Genomic DNA, 17,643 nt, shown 5'->3' on the forward strand with positions numbered 1-17,643 from the left:
ACAAGTTCTTTTTCAGAATTTACATTTATTATGTGGGCTAATCACCGTTGGCTGTAGGCAGTGTGGGAAATGTGATTAGTGTGTGAGTTCTAATTAAGTCTGTGAAGCCTCACACACTGGCAGACAGGCTCGGGGAGCTGCACGCTTAGATACACACACAGATGGGGAGGAACACACACACAGAAACACAGGCGAGAATTGTACAAGCATGCAGAAATAATGGAATTCACATGCACTTCCACTGAAACACACACGTGGGATCTATTTGCATGATGCACGACTTAAACAATCTGCAATTTCTCTCCCCTCCCTTTTTTCACACACACACACACACACACACACACACACACACACACACACACACACACACACACACACACACACACACACACACACACACACACACACACACACACACACACACACACACACACACACACACACACACACACACACACACACACACACACACACACACACACACACACACACACACACACACACACACACACACACACACACACACACACACACACACACACACACAAAAACACTCGAGTCTGTCCACTGCAGTGCCCCAAACGTCCTATCACATCCACATCAAGCTTGGAAGAGAGAGAGAAATAGAAGCTGACTCAGATGGATGCTGCGCCCCTAGCGGTGGACCGGCGGTGTTGCAGCTCCTGCGCCGGGGTTAAAAAGCGGCGGGCGGCGCACTGGGGCCACAGTGTGGGGTGCGTTTGAGCAAGAGACACAGAAAAGTTAGTTGCGGATTTTCTCTGGCGTCTGACCTGCAGCAGCATCCGTCGAAAGCATCATGGCAAACAAAGCACAGCAGCCTCCTCACCTGCACCTCGCCGAGGTCACCGCGTCCCAGTTCATCGACATTTGGAAACATTTCGACGCTGACGGTAGGACACTTTTTTCCCATTTTCCAAAAGTTATCCAGAACTAACAAAAAGGTCTAAGAATGATATATTAATGCTGTAAAATGCTGCAGACTGAATGAAGGTTAATACAACATGAAAATAAAGGGTGATGCATGGGGAAAAGATTAAATGCATCCTCCAACAATAATGTAAAACCGTTATCAAGCTTAGAAAAAACATTCATTATTAATTGGTTGGGGTTGTGGCGTATTAAAGCGACAATTTAAGAGATCCGAAAGATAAGAAATAGCTTTCGAGGACATTTTGGATGAGACAATAGTAATACGGTAATAAAAGCTCAATTATCCCTATTTTATGAATGTTATAGTTTCTTAAAATAGTGATAATATAATTAGTCCCTTACGCAATAGAGGACTAAAGTAGCCAACAACGACACTTTTCTCATTAATAAATCCAAGCCTTTAAAAAGTTTTCAAATGAATTAGTGATGCGGACCACTCCCGAACCCACGTGGTATTCGTTTATTTCATTTTTGTATTGAAACGTTAATGCATCATTTTAAATTAAAAGCATCTTTAAAAGGTTGATACAACATTTTATTAAATACTATATGTTTTACAGTAGGCTATATAATATGTGCGCCAAATGGAAAGTTAAAGTAGAAGCAGCCTCTCTCTTTCTTTCTTTCTTTCTCTCAATCAATTTGTGTGACCATTCAGAAAGTCCTCTCATGGTGCATGAAGTACACCTTGACATTGTCATTTTCCAACGATAATGGAACTTGATTTAAACTCCCAATTGATGTGTTATTTTGCAATTAACTCATCATTTATTTATGGTCTCTTCTTCTATAATTATTGACAGTTCGGATGTTATCTATAATTGGCTTCTTTCATTGATATCCATTTCACATTCACTTGCTTATTTAAGTTTCATCAATAAGTGCAGTCAGGTAGTGATGCGGTGGAAGTAAAATGGATTTATGTGGTGTGATATCTGTCAACATGAAATTGTCCCGTGTAATAATTTATTCAGCGACTCCCCCCTCCTCCCCTCACTCACACTCCCTGTTCCCTCCACAGTGTTAATCTTGATCACTGTCTTTCCTTTTTGCATCGATCCTGCTTTTCCCGTACAGATGTGTCAGCTCAGTCTTTCCATCGCACTCTGCACATATCTCTGCTTGCAGTGTGACAGATAAGACAAGTGTTGTCAGGCTGCTGCCGTGCCCATGAAAGACTCACGTCTAATCATGGAAGTCTCTATTCTGTGGATTATGGGCATTTTGTGAACACGTAAAAGTGCTGATTAAAAAGCAAAAGTTGTCAGGGATCAAAATGAAAAGGAGACCAAGTTTGGTTTCTTTTAAAGGGTTGAGAGTCCGACTTCGACATATATACTGATTATTATGTATAGATGTTTGAAATACACCTGCAAACAATACGAGATTGTGTCCTATTTGTTTTACACACACACTCCTGGGAATTCATTGTTAACGCTATGTGTGTTTGAAGCCTGCACACATGCTGAAGTGTATTCCACAGAGAAATCAAGCTCAGCAGCTGAGCCAACGTGCAGACAAAGTTGTCATAACTGATATAGTATTTAGTCTTTGGGCCTCCTAAGAACGTCAAGATGAGATGAGTCCTATACCCCCCAGGTGTCCTACTGCTGAGCTACTTTACATGTCGTGCTTTGCAATGTGCCACTTTGCCAATCAAATACAACTAGTGTGCATCTACAGATTTGGCTAGTGTTTGATTTCTGCTCTCATTACTGGGAGTGTCTCCTTGCCTTGCCGAAAGAAAGGAGAGCTAATTTGTTTGCTCAGATTGAGTAAACATCTCTTGAGTTGCAGATAGAGATACACAGGAGGCGATGCACCCAGAGAGGATGAACCACATATTCCCCTGTTGGCTCTGGATCAAATATCATCTGGATTGCAGCTCCTCCGCTCGGCGTCCTTCTCATCTTTCTCTGCTGTCTCTGTCAGGCCTTCACAATTAAATCGCTTCAAAGCCAAACAAAAAGGAAACAACTGCAGTTCCTTTTGCTAATTATAGAGCATTTGCTGTCAATTCTTTTTGCTAACCTGCATATGGAAATTCGGAACTCCAGGCGCCTCCTGGATTGACCCATCTGTGAGTTCACCACGAAACATTTGAATAGACAGGGCTGCACTCTCCTTTAAAAGGCAAATGCACTTTGTTTAGACTTTACATATGCACTTAGTTGGCACAGCTGCCCACTTTGAAAGTTGTCTCGTGTTGGGGTTGAATTTTAGAATCAGAACCGGAGGAGTGAAGCAGCTTTACCGGCGGCTCCTGGGAGCACAGTGACGCAGTATACGAGAGAGTGTGTGTTTTAGCCAAAAAGTGGTTTAGTGAGCCTTTTATCTCGCTGGCTGGTGCAAGCTTTTAAGTGCCTGTGCTGGGAGACCAAAGTATATGAAGCACGCCCTCATTACGACATATAAAACGGGTTATTTGACATTTAAATGGAATGATCTGGAAGTGAGTTGTCGTAAAATGTATCTGCATAGCTTCATTGATATTCAGTATGGGTTCGCTTGATGGATTAAAGACAGTTGACTCAATATGGACACACTGTAATCAGGCTGCGGTACATATACTGTAACATTATATAGAGCAAACAGTGATGCGGCTCAGACGCTGAATACAACAGAAAGAGCTTATCCTACATCTGAAATAGCACTGTACAAACAGATGTTCCCTTAATGACGGGATGTATGAATCTAATGCCATATTTAGTGATGGTACGACAGTGCTCCGGCATAATCTATTCACACATCTATTTTTATTGTCACCTCATCCCATTCACTCTGTAGTTAATCACATCTTACTCTTAATTATCAAGCAGGCTATTTCTTTCCAGAGTGCTACATGTCAACAAGACCCACAGGAGGGAGGCTCGATAGCAGCAAGGCATTTTATTGTCCCACTTATTGAAACAGCAGTGCTTCTATTCATGAGTGTTGATAACATCACTAAGGAATGCATGCGTGCCCACACTCACACACACACACACACACACACACACACACACACACACACACACACACACACACACACACACACACACACACACACACACACACACACACACACACACACACACACACACACACACACACACACACACACACACACACACACACACACACACACACACACACACACACACACACACACACACACACACACACACACACACACACACACACATGTGCACGGATAGAACAAAGACGCTAAGATGTTTACTGGATAGGGATAGGGAGTTAGATAGGAGATGACAGAAAAGAGACAGTGAGAGGAGAGGAAGTGGATGGCATAATAATCTTTGTTGATGTTTAATGAGGCAGCTCTGCCTTCCAGGGTTTTATTGAAGCAGCTAGTCACATCGTTTGGAGCCATCTGTCCAGCCATTCAGCATGCTTGTTGATAGAATATTGGCACGGCTTCATAGACTACCTGGGTGAAGCGGGCGTACTCATTTCCCTTCGAATAGGTACTGTCAGGGCGACAGAACAGCAGGAGGAAGGATGAAATATGATAACAATGTATTGTCCCGAAGCTACATTTATCATGACAGGGTCCCTAAAAAGGTGATATATCATTCTCTGATAAGCACCACTTGATAAAAGTGAAAGTCTGTCCAAAATGATTGACAGCATGGTAAAGCAAGGTTATGACATGTTCTCAGTTACGTTCCAGTTGTTCGTGATGTAGCATCCCCACTTTCTAGATGATCAGGAATAAATAGTGGCAGTAGGCAACACTGCTTTCCATATCGAATTGTGGCATTTGCCAAAACTCCCCGCGGAAGGCAGGATTGATCTCCATGGAATAAAAGAAGCTGTCTATGGATCATCACCTTAACAATCCTGGATAAACAGTTTTCTATATATAGCTTCTCCTTGCATACAGCCTTGAAAACAAAGTATTTATAGTGATCAGTTTGCTTTGTGTCAGTCAATAGTCTATTCCATTGAGCCAAATAGAAGATAGTTACTGGTAAAGGGCTCATGCTTGAATCCTTACTGGGGCAAAACCATGCCATGCTTGAATCCATTTGACACTGTGACCACATCTGCCCATGTGTGGTCTGCTGTGACGACCCAAACGTATGTTCTGTCTGTGTTCTAGGTAATGGCTACATCGAGGGGAAGGAGCTGGAAAACTTCTTCAGGGAGTTGGAGACGGCCCGGAGAGGTTCAGGGGTGGTGAGTTCAATGACTAAAGATTAAAGATACACAAACTGACAATCAGGTTTCTCTTGTATTTAGTACAATTGTTTTCCAGGACCCTACAAACCCCATATTCAGAGAGAAGATGAAGGAGTTCATGCAGAAGTTCGACAAGAACAAAGATGGACGAATTGAGATGTCAGAGGTAAGGCCGTGCTGCTTGAGTTGTATTTTTTTATAGATTGACATTGACAAATAGGATTTCTTCTTGTGGATAAAAAGTTCGATACAGGCCTCCTTTATATAGCTGGCTAGTTTAGCTTAGCATAAACACTGGAATAAAAGAGAAACATTTCATTTGTCTGCCTTCTATGGAGGGTGATAACAAGACAGCTTAGATAAATCCCAGAGCCTGAGGAATACAGGACAAGCGAGAGGCAGAAGCTTGGTCAATACTCTGATTAATTGTATGAATACAGTCTTTATAATAGTCTCAATGGAGTGTCAGTTTAGGATATGGCTCTCCCTCGATTTGACCATTTTAGGAGAGTGATTACAAAGAGATGCGAGAAGGAGAGCTTGGAAAATATCAATAATCCTCTCGCTGCACGGAAAATCTGTAAATAATTTTTTCGGTTCAGCTGTTGGAGTAAAAGTCAGGTGCAAAGCCTTTCCCTGAGTCAAAAATATTGTTTAGAAAATATTCTAATCCTGGCATAGCCCAGCTTCTGAGGTTATGGCTCTCTATTATTAATGTCCGTGTTGCCCTTTTGAGACTGACAAAAAGCTCTCCATCACTTCTCTCGCATCAAATCAACCACCATCTTGTGTTCTCACCACTCCCATTTTTCTGTCATTCTCTCCCTAGCTGGCCCAGATTCTCCCAACTGAAGAGAACTTCCTGCTCTGCTTCAGACAGTTTGTCAGCTCCAGTGCTGAGTTCATGGCGGTAAGAGTTTCTCAGTGTCTGTGGATGGTCTAGGTCTAGGATATATTGTTTTCTGCAAAGCTGCTGTCCCCTACCCTGCTGTCTGCTTCTTGCACACTAACGGCCCGTCTACACTACAGGCATCAAACAATCTTGAAGCTGGGCGTGTCTGAGGCTTGGCGATTTCTCGCGCCCAAGGCGACCAACAACCAATCAGGAATCTCCCGCCCGCCCCCGACATACAAAGCAATAGCAATGTTAAAACGAAGTAAACTGGATATAAAATCCCCAAACAGGCGAAAACCTACCAGTTTCATCCACTGTCTCTGCCACCTCCCTCCATGCCTGGCTCCTCCGGTTTGTATCCCGGTAGATGAACACAACAGAGACTGATCATACAGCAGCGGGTGATTCACTACCGCTCCATTTTTTTTAATATGAGGAAATGACCTGCGTAGTCTCTCCCAGCATACACGCGGTTTGATTGGCTAGCGCTTGTACTGTCAGATTTGCATACGCATGATTTGATTGGCTGATGCCAAGCATCGAGTCTCAAAAGTTGAACATTGCTCAACTTTTGATGCTCGCGATGCTTGCAAAGCCACGCTCCGCTCCCCACAATGCAGTTCGGCGAAGATTCAAAATCAACTACGTCACCCCATTCAAGTGAATGGGCGAAGCGTTGAAAGCATTTTTCGATGCCTGTAGTGTAGACGGGCCGTAAGGATTGCCATTAGTCAGGACACACGCGCTTAAACCAACCATACATTATCGCCCAGAGTCAGTCAACCAAGGAGACAGCCTGCACGTTCTTATTCCTGCCTACCAGCTAATTTCAGGGATTCATTCCCCATGAACGATGAAGGTATGCTAATGAGTGAAACAAACTGGAGTAGGATAATGGCCCATATATCTGCTGGCTAATTCAGAACTACCAAAATATTGCTCGCTGCTACAATAACTGTCATCAAGCATATAGCTGATTGGTTCTGAAAGTATAACTTCTAGGTCTGTCAATGTCTGATGTGTAACCTACAACACTGTCACAGTGAGCAGGGCACCTAAATCTTTTGAGCTCGTAAGATAACGAGAGATATGAAAACACATAAAGTATATTGTATAATAATGTGGGCCTATAAGAGCAGTTATATTTAAAAAGTGTAATGTACGTTATAAAAAGGTTTAGTGCCACTGCTGCTGTAAATGATGAATAATGAATGATTGTAGAAGTAACAGAAAGCCTTCAGCAGAGCAAGATGTGTGTTGAAAGGTACTTGAAAAAGGAAATAATTTATTCCACAAAATACCTTTGGAAGATAAAAAAATGCCAGATTTCATGTTAGATCTGCTGCAATGAAAGAAAGGAGCCAATTAGAAAGCAATTACATGCTTGGAAAAAGGCTCTCCTGGTCCGCTTTGTCATATCGTAAAGGAATAATGAAACGAGAGAAGCTGGATGAGCGAATGAGAAGGTGTGGAGGGAGAGGGATACAAAGGGCAAGCGGGAGAAAGCAGGAACAGAGAGGGTGTAAATGAAATGTCGATGGGAAGTTGAGAGCCAAAGTCTGAGAGCATAAAACAAGAGAGGAGGATTAATCAGTCTTTGTGGAAGGGTGCAGCAAGGAGGATGTGGGCAGAGAGGTTGTTAAAGGGTTAGAATGAGGAAGCAGAACCTTCTATTTCTAGAGTCATATATAATGGATAACACCACTGTAGCTCCTCTTTGCGGAGCCCAGAGGAGGAGCAGAAGGGAGGAGGAAGAAAGGGGGAAGCCCATCCATCTTTGATAAGGAGCCCTTCTTCGGACAGGGACAGCTGCTAGATTAAAACATTCATTAAAATGGCTTTCTCTCCCTCATTTCTCGGACTCTGTCTCTACTCTGTATGCAGGAGAATGGGATTGTATTGAAGAGTGTGTGATTACATTGATGGGCCAGGCTTTTGTGGTTTTCCCCACTGGAAGGATCTCTGCACCAGAGACAAATAGAACTCTTAGCGCAGTTAAAGAGAAAGCTGAGGTTCAATCAGAGAGGATTTATCTAGTGGTGTGGTGAGGGGGGGGGGGGGGGGGTGGAGTGCTGGACATGTAAATCACTCTGGAGAAGAGTGGCATTGTGATGAAAACGGCTTTCAATCTAACATTTCTTTGTTGATTTCTTGTAGGCATGGCGGCGATATGATACAGACCGCAGTGGCTACATTGAAGCAAATGAATTGAAGGTATGTTGTTATATGTCATTTACTATGACATGCAGTTTTGGGTTTTTTACATAATAGTGATGATTAGGAAACTATATTTTCATTTAAATAACCATTCAACTAATATTGCACATACTATTTAATTATAAAACACCCTATTATTTTATCTGCTTAATTGATCATACTTATTCTTTTTTGTTATGTCTTTTTTTCTTTCTTTTTTCCCCATGAATATAAAATCACATTCAAATGCTCACTACAAGGACAATAACCCCAACCTTAAAAACTAAAAAACCTATACCCTACCCTTGCCTAAATCAGATAGTAAATAGTTATATATATACGTATACATCTGTAATAGTCGTTACCTGGATGTACTTCCCATGACTGTAGTTCATTTTTTGTGGAAAGACAACATATCTTAAGTATACACGTCTTTCACCTCCTCGATGATATATTGTCATGCTTCAATAAAAAGTAAGGAGACAATGAGAAAAAATAATCCTCAATGTGTTACGGTGTCATGATCAGTAACTTCTCTATTATCATACTAATGCTCTAGTCTGCATGCTGAAAGGAATAGTTATGTGAAATAGTAGTTAGGGAGTACTTTTTCTTGCCAAAACTTAAACAACCGCTCTGATGTCCGTATGCTAAATATAAAGCCAGAGCTAGAAGATAATTAGCTTAGCTTAGCATAAAGAATGGAAGCAGGGGATATGCGCTAGATGCCTACCAATACGACTTCAGGATAACCCTGTGCTGAAATATTATCCAGTACAAAACTTCCTGTAAAAGTATAACTTGTCATTGTAACACTTTTTTGTGTTAATAAGTACAATTTGGAGCTGGAAATTGTTATCTCTTGACAGAGCCAGGCCTGCTGGTCCCCCTGTTTTCAGTCTTTGTGCTAAAGAAGCTAATGCTAGGGCTAATTGTTTGTCTGCACTAGCTTTACATTTAGCGTACAGACCTGAAATTGGTATCAATATACTCAGATAATGCCTAACAAGAATGCTAATAAGTGTATATTTTGAAGAAATTATATTTTAAGGCCTTTTAACCATGTATAAAAGTGATCAGAAGAAAATGCTAAGTTAAGATAAGAAACATATGGCTTTAGATGGGTTAGGGAAAGGTTAGTTATTTGCATTGTTAAGGCCAACAAATTATATGTTAGCTAAATACTTCCACAGATCATCAACATCTCAACATTTTCATTGCTGAGTTTTAGTGTGATTTCCCCTTGAGCACTTGGGTCAGTAAAGCCAGGCAGCAGCTTTGACAGAGGAGAGTTAAGTGGCTGCTCCACAGGAAATCCTCCAATGACCATGAGGGTTTTTTCAGGTGAGGATTCAGATGCAAAAACATTTTTAGATTGCACAAATGTTATACGCCTCTAGGGAAAAGGCTTGTTATATAAAGGAAAGTGCTCCAAACTGGGGAGTCAAACATTATGGGGTCAGTGATTACACTTCATGAACAGATTAGGCTGCTTTTGTTGCTATGGGATCACATTTCTTCCAGCTGACCAGGTGCAGATGAGTTGCTCAGGTGTGGCCGTTTGAAAGCTTTGGAAAAATGCAGATGAGATCCCAGGCAGCAGACGTCCTGATTGTGAGCGGATGTGTAAAAATATTTGGAATATATCGACTCAAGTTTAACTAGCCTTTAAGAATGCTAAGAATACTTAATTACTGCACTACATTTACTTCACAAAATAGCTTAAGTGGCATAGCTGATTAGGTTTTAACATACAAAGACCATTGATATCATCATTGTTTTCTGTTTTCATCCTTTTAATTTTTCCTCTACGATATATTTTTGTATTTGAACTAGGGCTGTCAGTCGATTAAAATATTTAATCGCGATTAATCGCAAATTAATCGCACATTTTTTATCTGTACCTTAGAGGAATATTTTTCAAGTTTGTAATACTCTTATCAACATATGAGTGGACAAATATGCTTTATGCTAATGTTTATTATCATTTGAACAATGACAAATATTCTCATGAATATTAAACACAACAACCTCTGAACATTACAAAAATTCACCTCAATTCAACCTGGAACCTCTCTCATACAATAATACAATACAAATGGTGTGTGTGTGTGTGTGCGCGCGCGCGTGTGTGTGTGTGTGTGTGTGTGTGTGTGTGTGTGTGTGTGTGTGTGTGTGTGTGTGTGTGTGTGTGCTGGATCGTCGGAGCTATGTGCAACTCAAGGCATATGCTCGAATATGCTTTTTTGCGTTTGACAGCCCTAATTTGAACACTTCAATTGAATTTGAAAACATTTAAATTCATCTACTAAATAAACGTTGATGATTTAGATTAAAGGCAGCTCTTGCTTTGTTATTTTTTCAGTGGTAAAAACCGACGACGCTATGTGTGATATTTCTGCATGTTCTTTCACATAATTTATTTTGTATCTTTTTGTGTCTATGTCCTCAGGGCTTTCTGTCAGACCTGCTGGAGAAGGCTAACAGACACTATGATGACCAGAAGCTCCAGGAGTACACACAGACCATAGTAAGATTCACACTCACGCACGCACGCACACACACACACACACACACACACACACACACACACACACACACACACACACACACACACACACGCACGCACGCACGCACGCACGCACACACACACACACACACACACACACACACACACACACACACACACACACACACACACACACATATGGGAGTGCCAGATGCACAATATAATTAGACAGTTTCCAGAATTCTGTTAGTGTTGTTAACTTAATGCTCAGAATCAGGAACACAGAGGTTACACTTAATTGATTTTGACCAAAAATACACACATTTCTAAAAGACAGATGGTCAGTTTAATGTTTTAATTAGATTTGTGTCATGACTCAAAGATTGTGTTCCCTGCCACAAGAAGACAGCGCACCACACTGTAGTAAAACACTTCCACTCTGAGCTCGGAATAATGCTGTCAGTAACAAAAAAATACTGAAAATTACATATATATATTTTATATATAGATAAATCACAAATAAGTGACTGACTTCAGGTTATCTGCTTTTACGTTTTTTAACTGTATATGTTTAATGTCCAACTGGCCTGGGGGACCTCAGAGGCCTATATGTTGGTGGCAGCAGCACTGTGCAGCCGAGTGGTCGTGACCCATCATGTCCTGCAGGTTGTGTGTTTACAGCGCAGATGTGCTAACATCTGCTTCTTCTTGAAGCCCCAGAGCCGACCTGACCTAATTTTCTGAAGCTTTACTGCAAGACACTTTTAGATAAACTTGTTCATTATTGTTTCTTCATTCCTTTAATGCACATTTACATACCACAGATGGTAAACACCATCATTATGAGTGATACAGCAAGACAAAAGAGATTTGCATTTTAAATTACTTTATAATGTATTTTCTCCCAGATTACATTTGGTACCTTTATCAGGAAGAATGCTGTCAGTGTCCCATGTTAAAACAAATGTTTTCTTTGACCTATTTTAAGCTTAGTTGCGCTTAGTTTCTTTCCATAACATAACCAAGTAGTTTGGTTTGTTTTGTTATAATTTACAATGTAACCAATGTTTGAAACTGCTACCAAGAAAATCAGTTTCCTAGTATTTTCCAACAGTTCAATTGTTTGGGAACTTTTTTTTTTGTTTCAGATGAATGTAAGAATAGCAAATATATCACAATGTCTGCAGGATTAGAAGCCAACATCTAGCTTTTCTATAATGTTATGTTGAAGAAATTGTAATTTGGAAACCCTTGTATTATTTTCTTTCTTACAATTATTTAAAAGAAAATCACCATCAACTGCATTGGTGAAATGAGTGAAGCCTGTTTTATACGCGGCCCCTTTACCTGCATTCTGTTAAACATCTAGCACTATGCAGAAGTTAAAAGTTGCAAATGTATAATAAAGGTAGAAACTTAATGGCTGTCCATTCTGTTTCTCAGTGAATTACATTTATGGGACCACATTTGCCTTTATCTTTACAGCACATAGCTATAAAAAAAACGTTATTTCAGTATCTCTCCTCTGTCCCTTCCTATCTCTGTTCTGTTTACACTTTGTAGCTCAGGATGTTTGATCTGAATGGAGATGGCAAGTTGGGCCTGTCAGAGATGGCAAGGTAATGTGCAATTTGACTCTGTTCACTATATAAAATCTGATGTTCATTCATCATCGATTTGAATAATTTAACTAACTATGGTGTCCGCTAATGAAGTCCTTCTCTCATACAGGCTCCTCCCTGTTCAGGAGAATTTCTTGCTCAGCTTCCAGGTAGGAAATAAACACAGTGCACAAAGAAATGATCGAGCAAAAACTAAATGGCTACATTTCACACAATTTCTGTAACTGATATACTTACTATGGTGAAGTAATTGTTTTAATATAAAAGATTGAAGATTGATGAAAGTGTTGTGTTACTCTTACTACTACTATTTAGCAATGTGTATATTGTTAATCAAAAACATACCTTGTTTTAACAGGGTGTCAAGTTGAACACTGAGCAGTTCAATGCCATCTTCACATTCTATGACAAGGTACGTGACATTTCATTTAAGGGGGAAATTAATATGGAAAATATTTTTTTACTGTAAATTTAACAAAACTATGTTGACATACCGGTTGTCATGGTCAACGTAGACTTTTTTTGTAAACCTAACCAAGTAAGCTAACAGGACATTTGCTATATATTTCCACTGTAATAAAACAATATAATAGGGTATGTTAATAAAAAGGGTACAAATGTAATTTAGCTTAAAAAGAGATGGGACATGTAGGGTTTTGTCTGGATAAGTATGCTGTTGTGCCTGAAAACTAATATACTAACATGGTAAATGACTCGGGGTCTATACTGTATATTAACACTGTAAAATTACAATATCATACAATACTACATTTAAGTTAATAGGCTACATATATCATTTTGCTGCGGCCAGTGGGAGAGGTGCAAAAGTAGGCCTATACTGTATCTGAAGGCTAACATGCTAGAATTGTGAGGATTAGGGGAATGCACAGTTTTTTTACATTGTAAAATACCAACAAATTGAATTGCAGGGCTATAAAAGTAGTCTAGACTTGTGAGTCAGTTTGTCTGGATGACTCGTGCTGAGTTTCCCTTTTGTGCAAAATCATAAATATGCAAATTCAGTGTTTCCTGCCTCTGGTGCTTCCCAACTAGGGAAATGAGTTTGGCACACCTGTCCCTTTGTAAACAGCTCTGGGTGGTTGAGCGGTGGTTCAGTTAATGGCCACTTTTTCCACATTAGCATCAGATCGGTGGGAAGGGACTACAGGGAGCGATCTTTTACAACAGACAGCTAGAGCAGAGTTACAGGGGAGGGTTGCAAATCTACTAAAACATTTTTATTGTGTACGATATGTTGTGAGTTTTTGACACACTGAGGGACAAACAATATAGTTTGGTAGCTGTTAAAAGGATGACTTAATTTTAAACCACTTAGCTCGATGTGGCGCAGCATCAGTGCTTTAGCTAGCTCGTTTGCTAGGTCAGTTCTTACACTAATGCTTCTGTATACTGTCATAGTGATTGATAAAACAACACTTGAAAATGTTAAAAAATTAATCTCTCTAATGCTGTCTTAAACATTCATTGTGTGTAGCAAAAATGCAGAATACAACAATTTTAACTGGACCAAATGTACTAGAAAAAACCCACCATGGATTCTACGAATGCTCGTTTTTTGAGTTGAAAGAAACCAGGCTTCATCAGTTTTTGTAAAGTTTCTCAGCCACACCCTTTTTCCATCTGCCAATGAAGGCCATGCAAATGTCCATTAAGTCAGTGCGCTAAAAATACCCTTTAAAAAAAAAAAACTGGTATTCCCAAGGTCAATTCTGAACATGTAAGCTCAACATTACTATATGTAATTGTTAATTCCTGTCACTGTATTGACTTCAGTTAACAGGGCAGTCCTTTATAGCAGTGGATGGTTGGTTGCGTGCATGTCCCTGTCAGTGTCTCGGGTGGACTGATGGCAAGCACTCTCTCTAGCTCACTTGCAGAGAACAGAGTGGAATATTCAATTATGGATGAGCCACTGTTGCCCATCTCTGCGAATAAAGCACTACCATTTATGGATGTAATTAGTTTCATCATTTTGTTATGATCTCAGACCCTGCAGCTGAAACACAGAGAGGATGTCACTAGTGCTGAGAGAATGGGCAATGTGTAGCCGGTCAGCTGAACACTAACAAGTCTTGAAAATGTCTCTGAAATAAAAAAGAGGGCACGCAACTCAGAAAGACCAGATGATGCCTGATGTCGCTCCGCTTTCACACAACTCTGCAGAGTTGCCGGTGTTGAAATAAATACAATTCACACTTTATTCCCAAAGTCAGTTTAGCTGTAAACATCAAAGAGCTTAGTCATCTTGAGATGCAGCCTCGATGAACAGAACATGGTTTTTCTTTTCTTGCCAAGGAAACATTTCCAACAGTTTGGACTTATGTTTTGGCCATAAACTAAACACTACTGTGTGACATAACTCATGAATTAGCATATTGACTTTACAGCTAACCCCCTTTACAGAGTTGAGAATGGGAAGTCCTTTTAAATCATAATTCATGAATGGCCATTTGGCTGGTGCATTGATGATGGTTGCCATAACATATTGAATGACGTCGAGCAGCAGAGCTGGTGCACGCTGTTTAGGAAGGAATGCAGAATGTTTTGATGAAAACTAGAAACATCTGGTTGAAAACAACTACTTTTTTACTTTACTTACATACCAAAGCTAATGCTTGACCAGATTGCTAAATCCTTACATCACAATTTTGAGTTCTGCCAATTAACTGAAATGTTTTTAATGTATCTGTGGATGTATTTGGTGGATACACATTCTTTTCTATTTTAAAAGCCTCCTCTTAAGCCTTTAAGCATTTTTACAAACACTAAACATAGTTCATCTGGTCCTTGTACATAGATGTATGTTATAATGCTAATGGTACTTTGATGCCCATATTAATGATAATAATAACAATACATTTAATTTGTATAGCGTTTATCCTGGTGCTCAAAGACGCTTTACATCAAATCTAATATTAGATTACACAAACGTAATGCTTGGAGATGAAAATAATATGTTCTGCATGTTTCTTATACATTCTTTCAGGATGGCAATGGCTACATTGATGAGCAGGAGTTGGATGCCCTGCTACGAGACCTCTACCAGAAAAACAAGAAGGTGAGATGGGGGCTTTGATCAATGTTCACATGTATTCTTTGTCCGAGCACATACTGTGTGCATCTTCTACTACTGCAATCTTCCTGAAACCATTCCTCAAAGATCATCATGGTGTTCCCAGCTGTTGACCTCCCAGTGCATTCGGTGTAGTGTGACATGTATCAGAAGAGAGGAAAACAAAACAGAAACAAAAAACATCTCATTAAAACTCCATTATATGAGATTATGGTAGAGTGACAATAATAGAAGTAGTAAACATGACCAAGCTGCTTATGACGAAATAACTGCTCTCTTAGTGGTGCAAAAGCTTCAATCAACAGCTTTATTGATGCCACCAAATTGTATTGACTGCATTCAGGAAATGTATATTGGTGAAACCAAAGGCACAATGGTATGATGAATGCATGGACTTTAACGGAAATGTAAACGGGACAAGAGGAATCTTGTTAGCATGGAGTGAAATCGAGTGATTTTTTTTGTAATTTCTCCTTTATTTAATAGATGACGGGGGTTGGTTAGACATGCAGGAAATCAGATCAAACAAGATGCATTCTGTTGTTGTTGTTATAGTCCAATCAACAATTGATTTAAAAAAAGAAAAAAAAGAATTCAGATTGGTAAATATGACCATTATCAGCACATATGTCCTGCTTTTGTCCAATACCCGAAAGCTTAGGTTTACCTTAAATATAATTTAGCTCCAATATCACTATACTGCCTGTTTTATTGTCTATTTGTTAACCGCCTTTCTGTCATTTAGGATGTGGATGCTAAGAGCCTGGCGGGCTACAAGCAGAGCATCATGAGCCTGTCTGACGGAGGGAAGCTCTACCGTGGCGAGCTGGAAATTGTCCTCTGCAAGGAGCCCACTGTGTGATTCTTCATCCTGTCTTGTTGTGTATAATTTTCTCTGCCTGCCCCGCGCCACTCCCTCGAGACCACTCCCACATCCAGCTGCCTGGCGACATATACCAGGTTCATATGCCAGACACCCCCGCCCCTTTCATCTCCTCAAGCCCCCTAAAGTTACAAAATCAGAAGGAATAAGTGCACTGTCAGCACGCTACAGTTCTTTAAACCCTCATTCTTCTGCCACCTGACCTCCCTGACCATGAGCTGTCTGAAACTTCTACAAAAGCTTTTCACCTCTCAACTCTCCCCCATGTCCCTTTCCATTTCTGACGTCATGAACATCCCTGCAATCTATGCTGTGCCTGACTTGCATCTCCTGACCAAAAGCCCAAACCCATTTTTGACCTGAACCTTGACCCCGGCTCCATTCCCTCGCTCTTTAAACTTTGCATTAGATACAATATATAGTCAAACAAAACAGCAGAGAGGCTCTGTTTGAATTCATGTTATTTATAGTCTATGATGGAACTGGTATGGATTCATCCTCCTTTGTTTGTCCTGAAGCCCTCTTGTTCCATTGACATGATATGATTTTCATTTTCAATGTTTGTTTTTGGCTGATACTGTCAATTGAAAAGATTAATAAAATGTCTTAAGATAAAATCAGTTGTGATATTGTATGATTATGATTTTGAGAGAAACTACCAGTGTTGGTTATACCTTAATGGATATGATTATCTTCTGGACTTCACTTCGTTTTAAACATGTGGTTAACATTGTAAATTGAAATAAAACAAAAGAACACAAAACATACATGGTTACATTTAGTAAAACATGATGGTTTGACTAAAAATACTAAAGTCCTGACTTTTGGCTTTACACGAACTGAACCATATTTGTAATATGTCAAATACCAATATACTTCCCGTAAATGACAATACAGCTTTGTTGAATGGGAAGGACATTTCAGGAGACTAAGTTTGAATGTTTCAGGCCCATAAAATACCGTGTCACTCAGAGTTATATTTCCTGATGACTTTCTGTTGTGCTGACCTTCTGCATACAAACTTGCCTTCTTTATCAAGGCCTCCCAGCTTTAAACTGCTCCATCGCCTTTAATACACTAGCGTAAGCATAAAAAGGATTAACAATTGATGCATTTACAACAAGAGCGAAATGTTGTAAAATGTAAAGCTATCGTAAAGTAAGTCTGGAAAACCACGAAAACTGCAACTTGCTTTGTTTCTGTTGAGAAAACTTCTAATGCTTTCTCTGGAAACATAATGCCTAGCAAGCATTGGAATCACAAGGATGATAGAAATACTGGCAGTTTCGCTGTAGCTCTCACTCAGAG

The 17,643-nt window shown here is 40.0% G+C and overlaps 1 protein-coding gene across 1 annotated transcript; it reads left to right on the top strand.

Moving 5' to 3' along the window:
• Positions 1-719: 719 nt before the first annotated feature.
• On the top strand, positions 720-16,952 carry calb2a (calbindin 2a). Its single transcript, XM_034085695.1, has 11 exons — positions 720-911; positions 5,057-5,133; positions 5,213-5,302; positions 5,966-6,046; positions 8,189-8,245; positions 10,680-10,757; positions 12,300-12,355; positions 12,468-12,507; positions 12,717-12,770; positions 15,366-15,437; positions 16,198-16,952. Exons 1-11 carry the CDS (start codon positions 818-820, stop codon positions 16,312-16,314), a joined length of 816 nt encoding a protein of 271 aa, XP_033941586.1. The 5' UTR covers positions 720-817; the 3' UTR covers positions 16,315-16,952.
• Positions 16,953-17,643: the final 691 nt, after the last annotated feature.

The sequence above is a fragment of the Pseudochaenichthys georgianus genome, chromosome 6 (assembly GCF_902827115.2).
Source record: "Pseudochaenichthys georgianus chromosome 6, fPseGeo1.2, whole genome shotgun sequence".
Taxonomy (NCBI): domain Eukaryota; kingdom Metazoa; phylum Chordata; class Actinopteri; order Perciformes; family Channichthyidae; genus Pseudochaenichthys; species Pseudochaenichthys georgianus.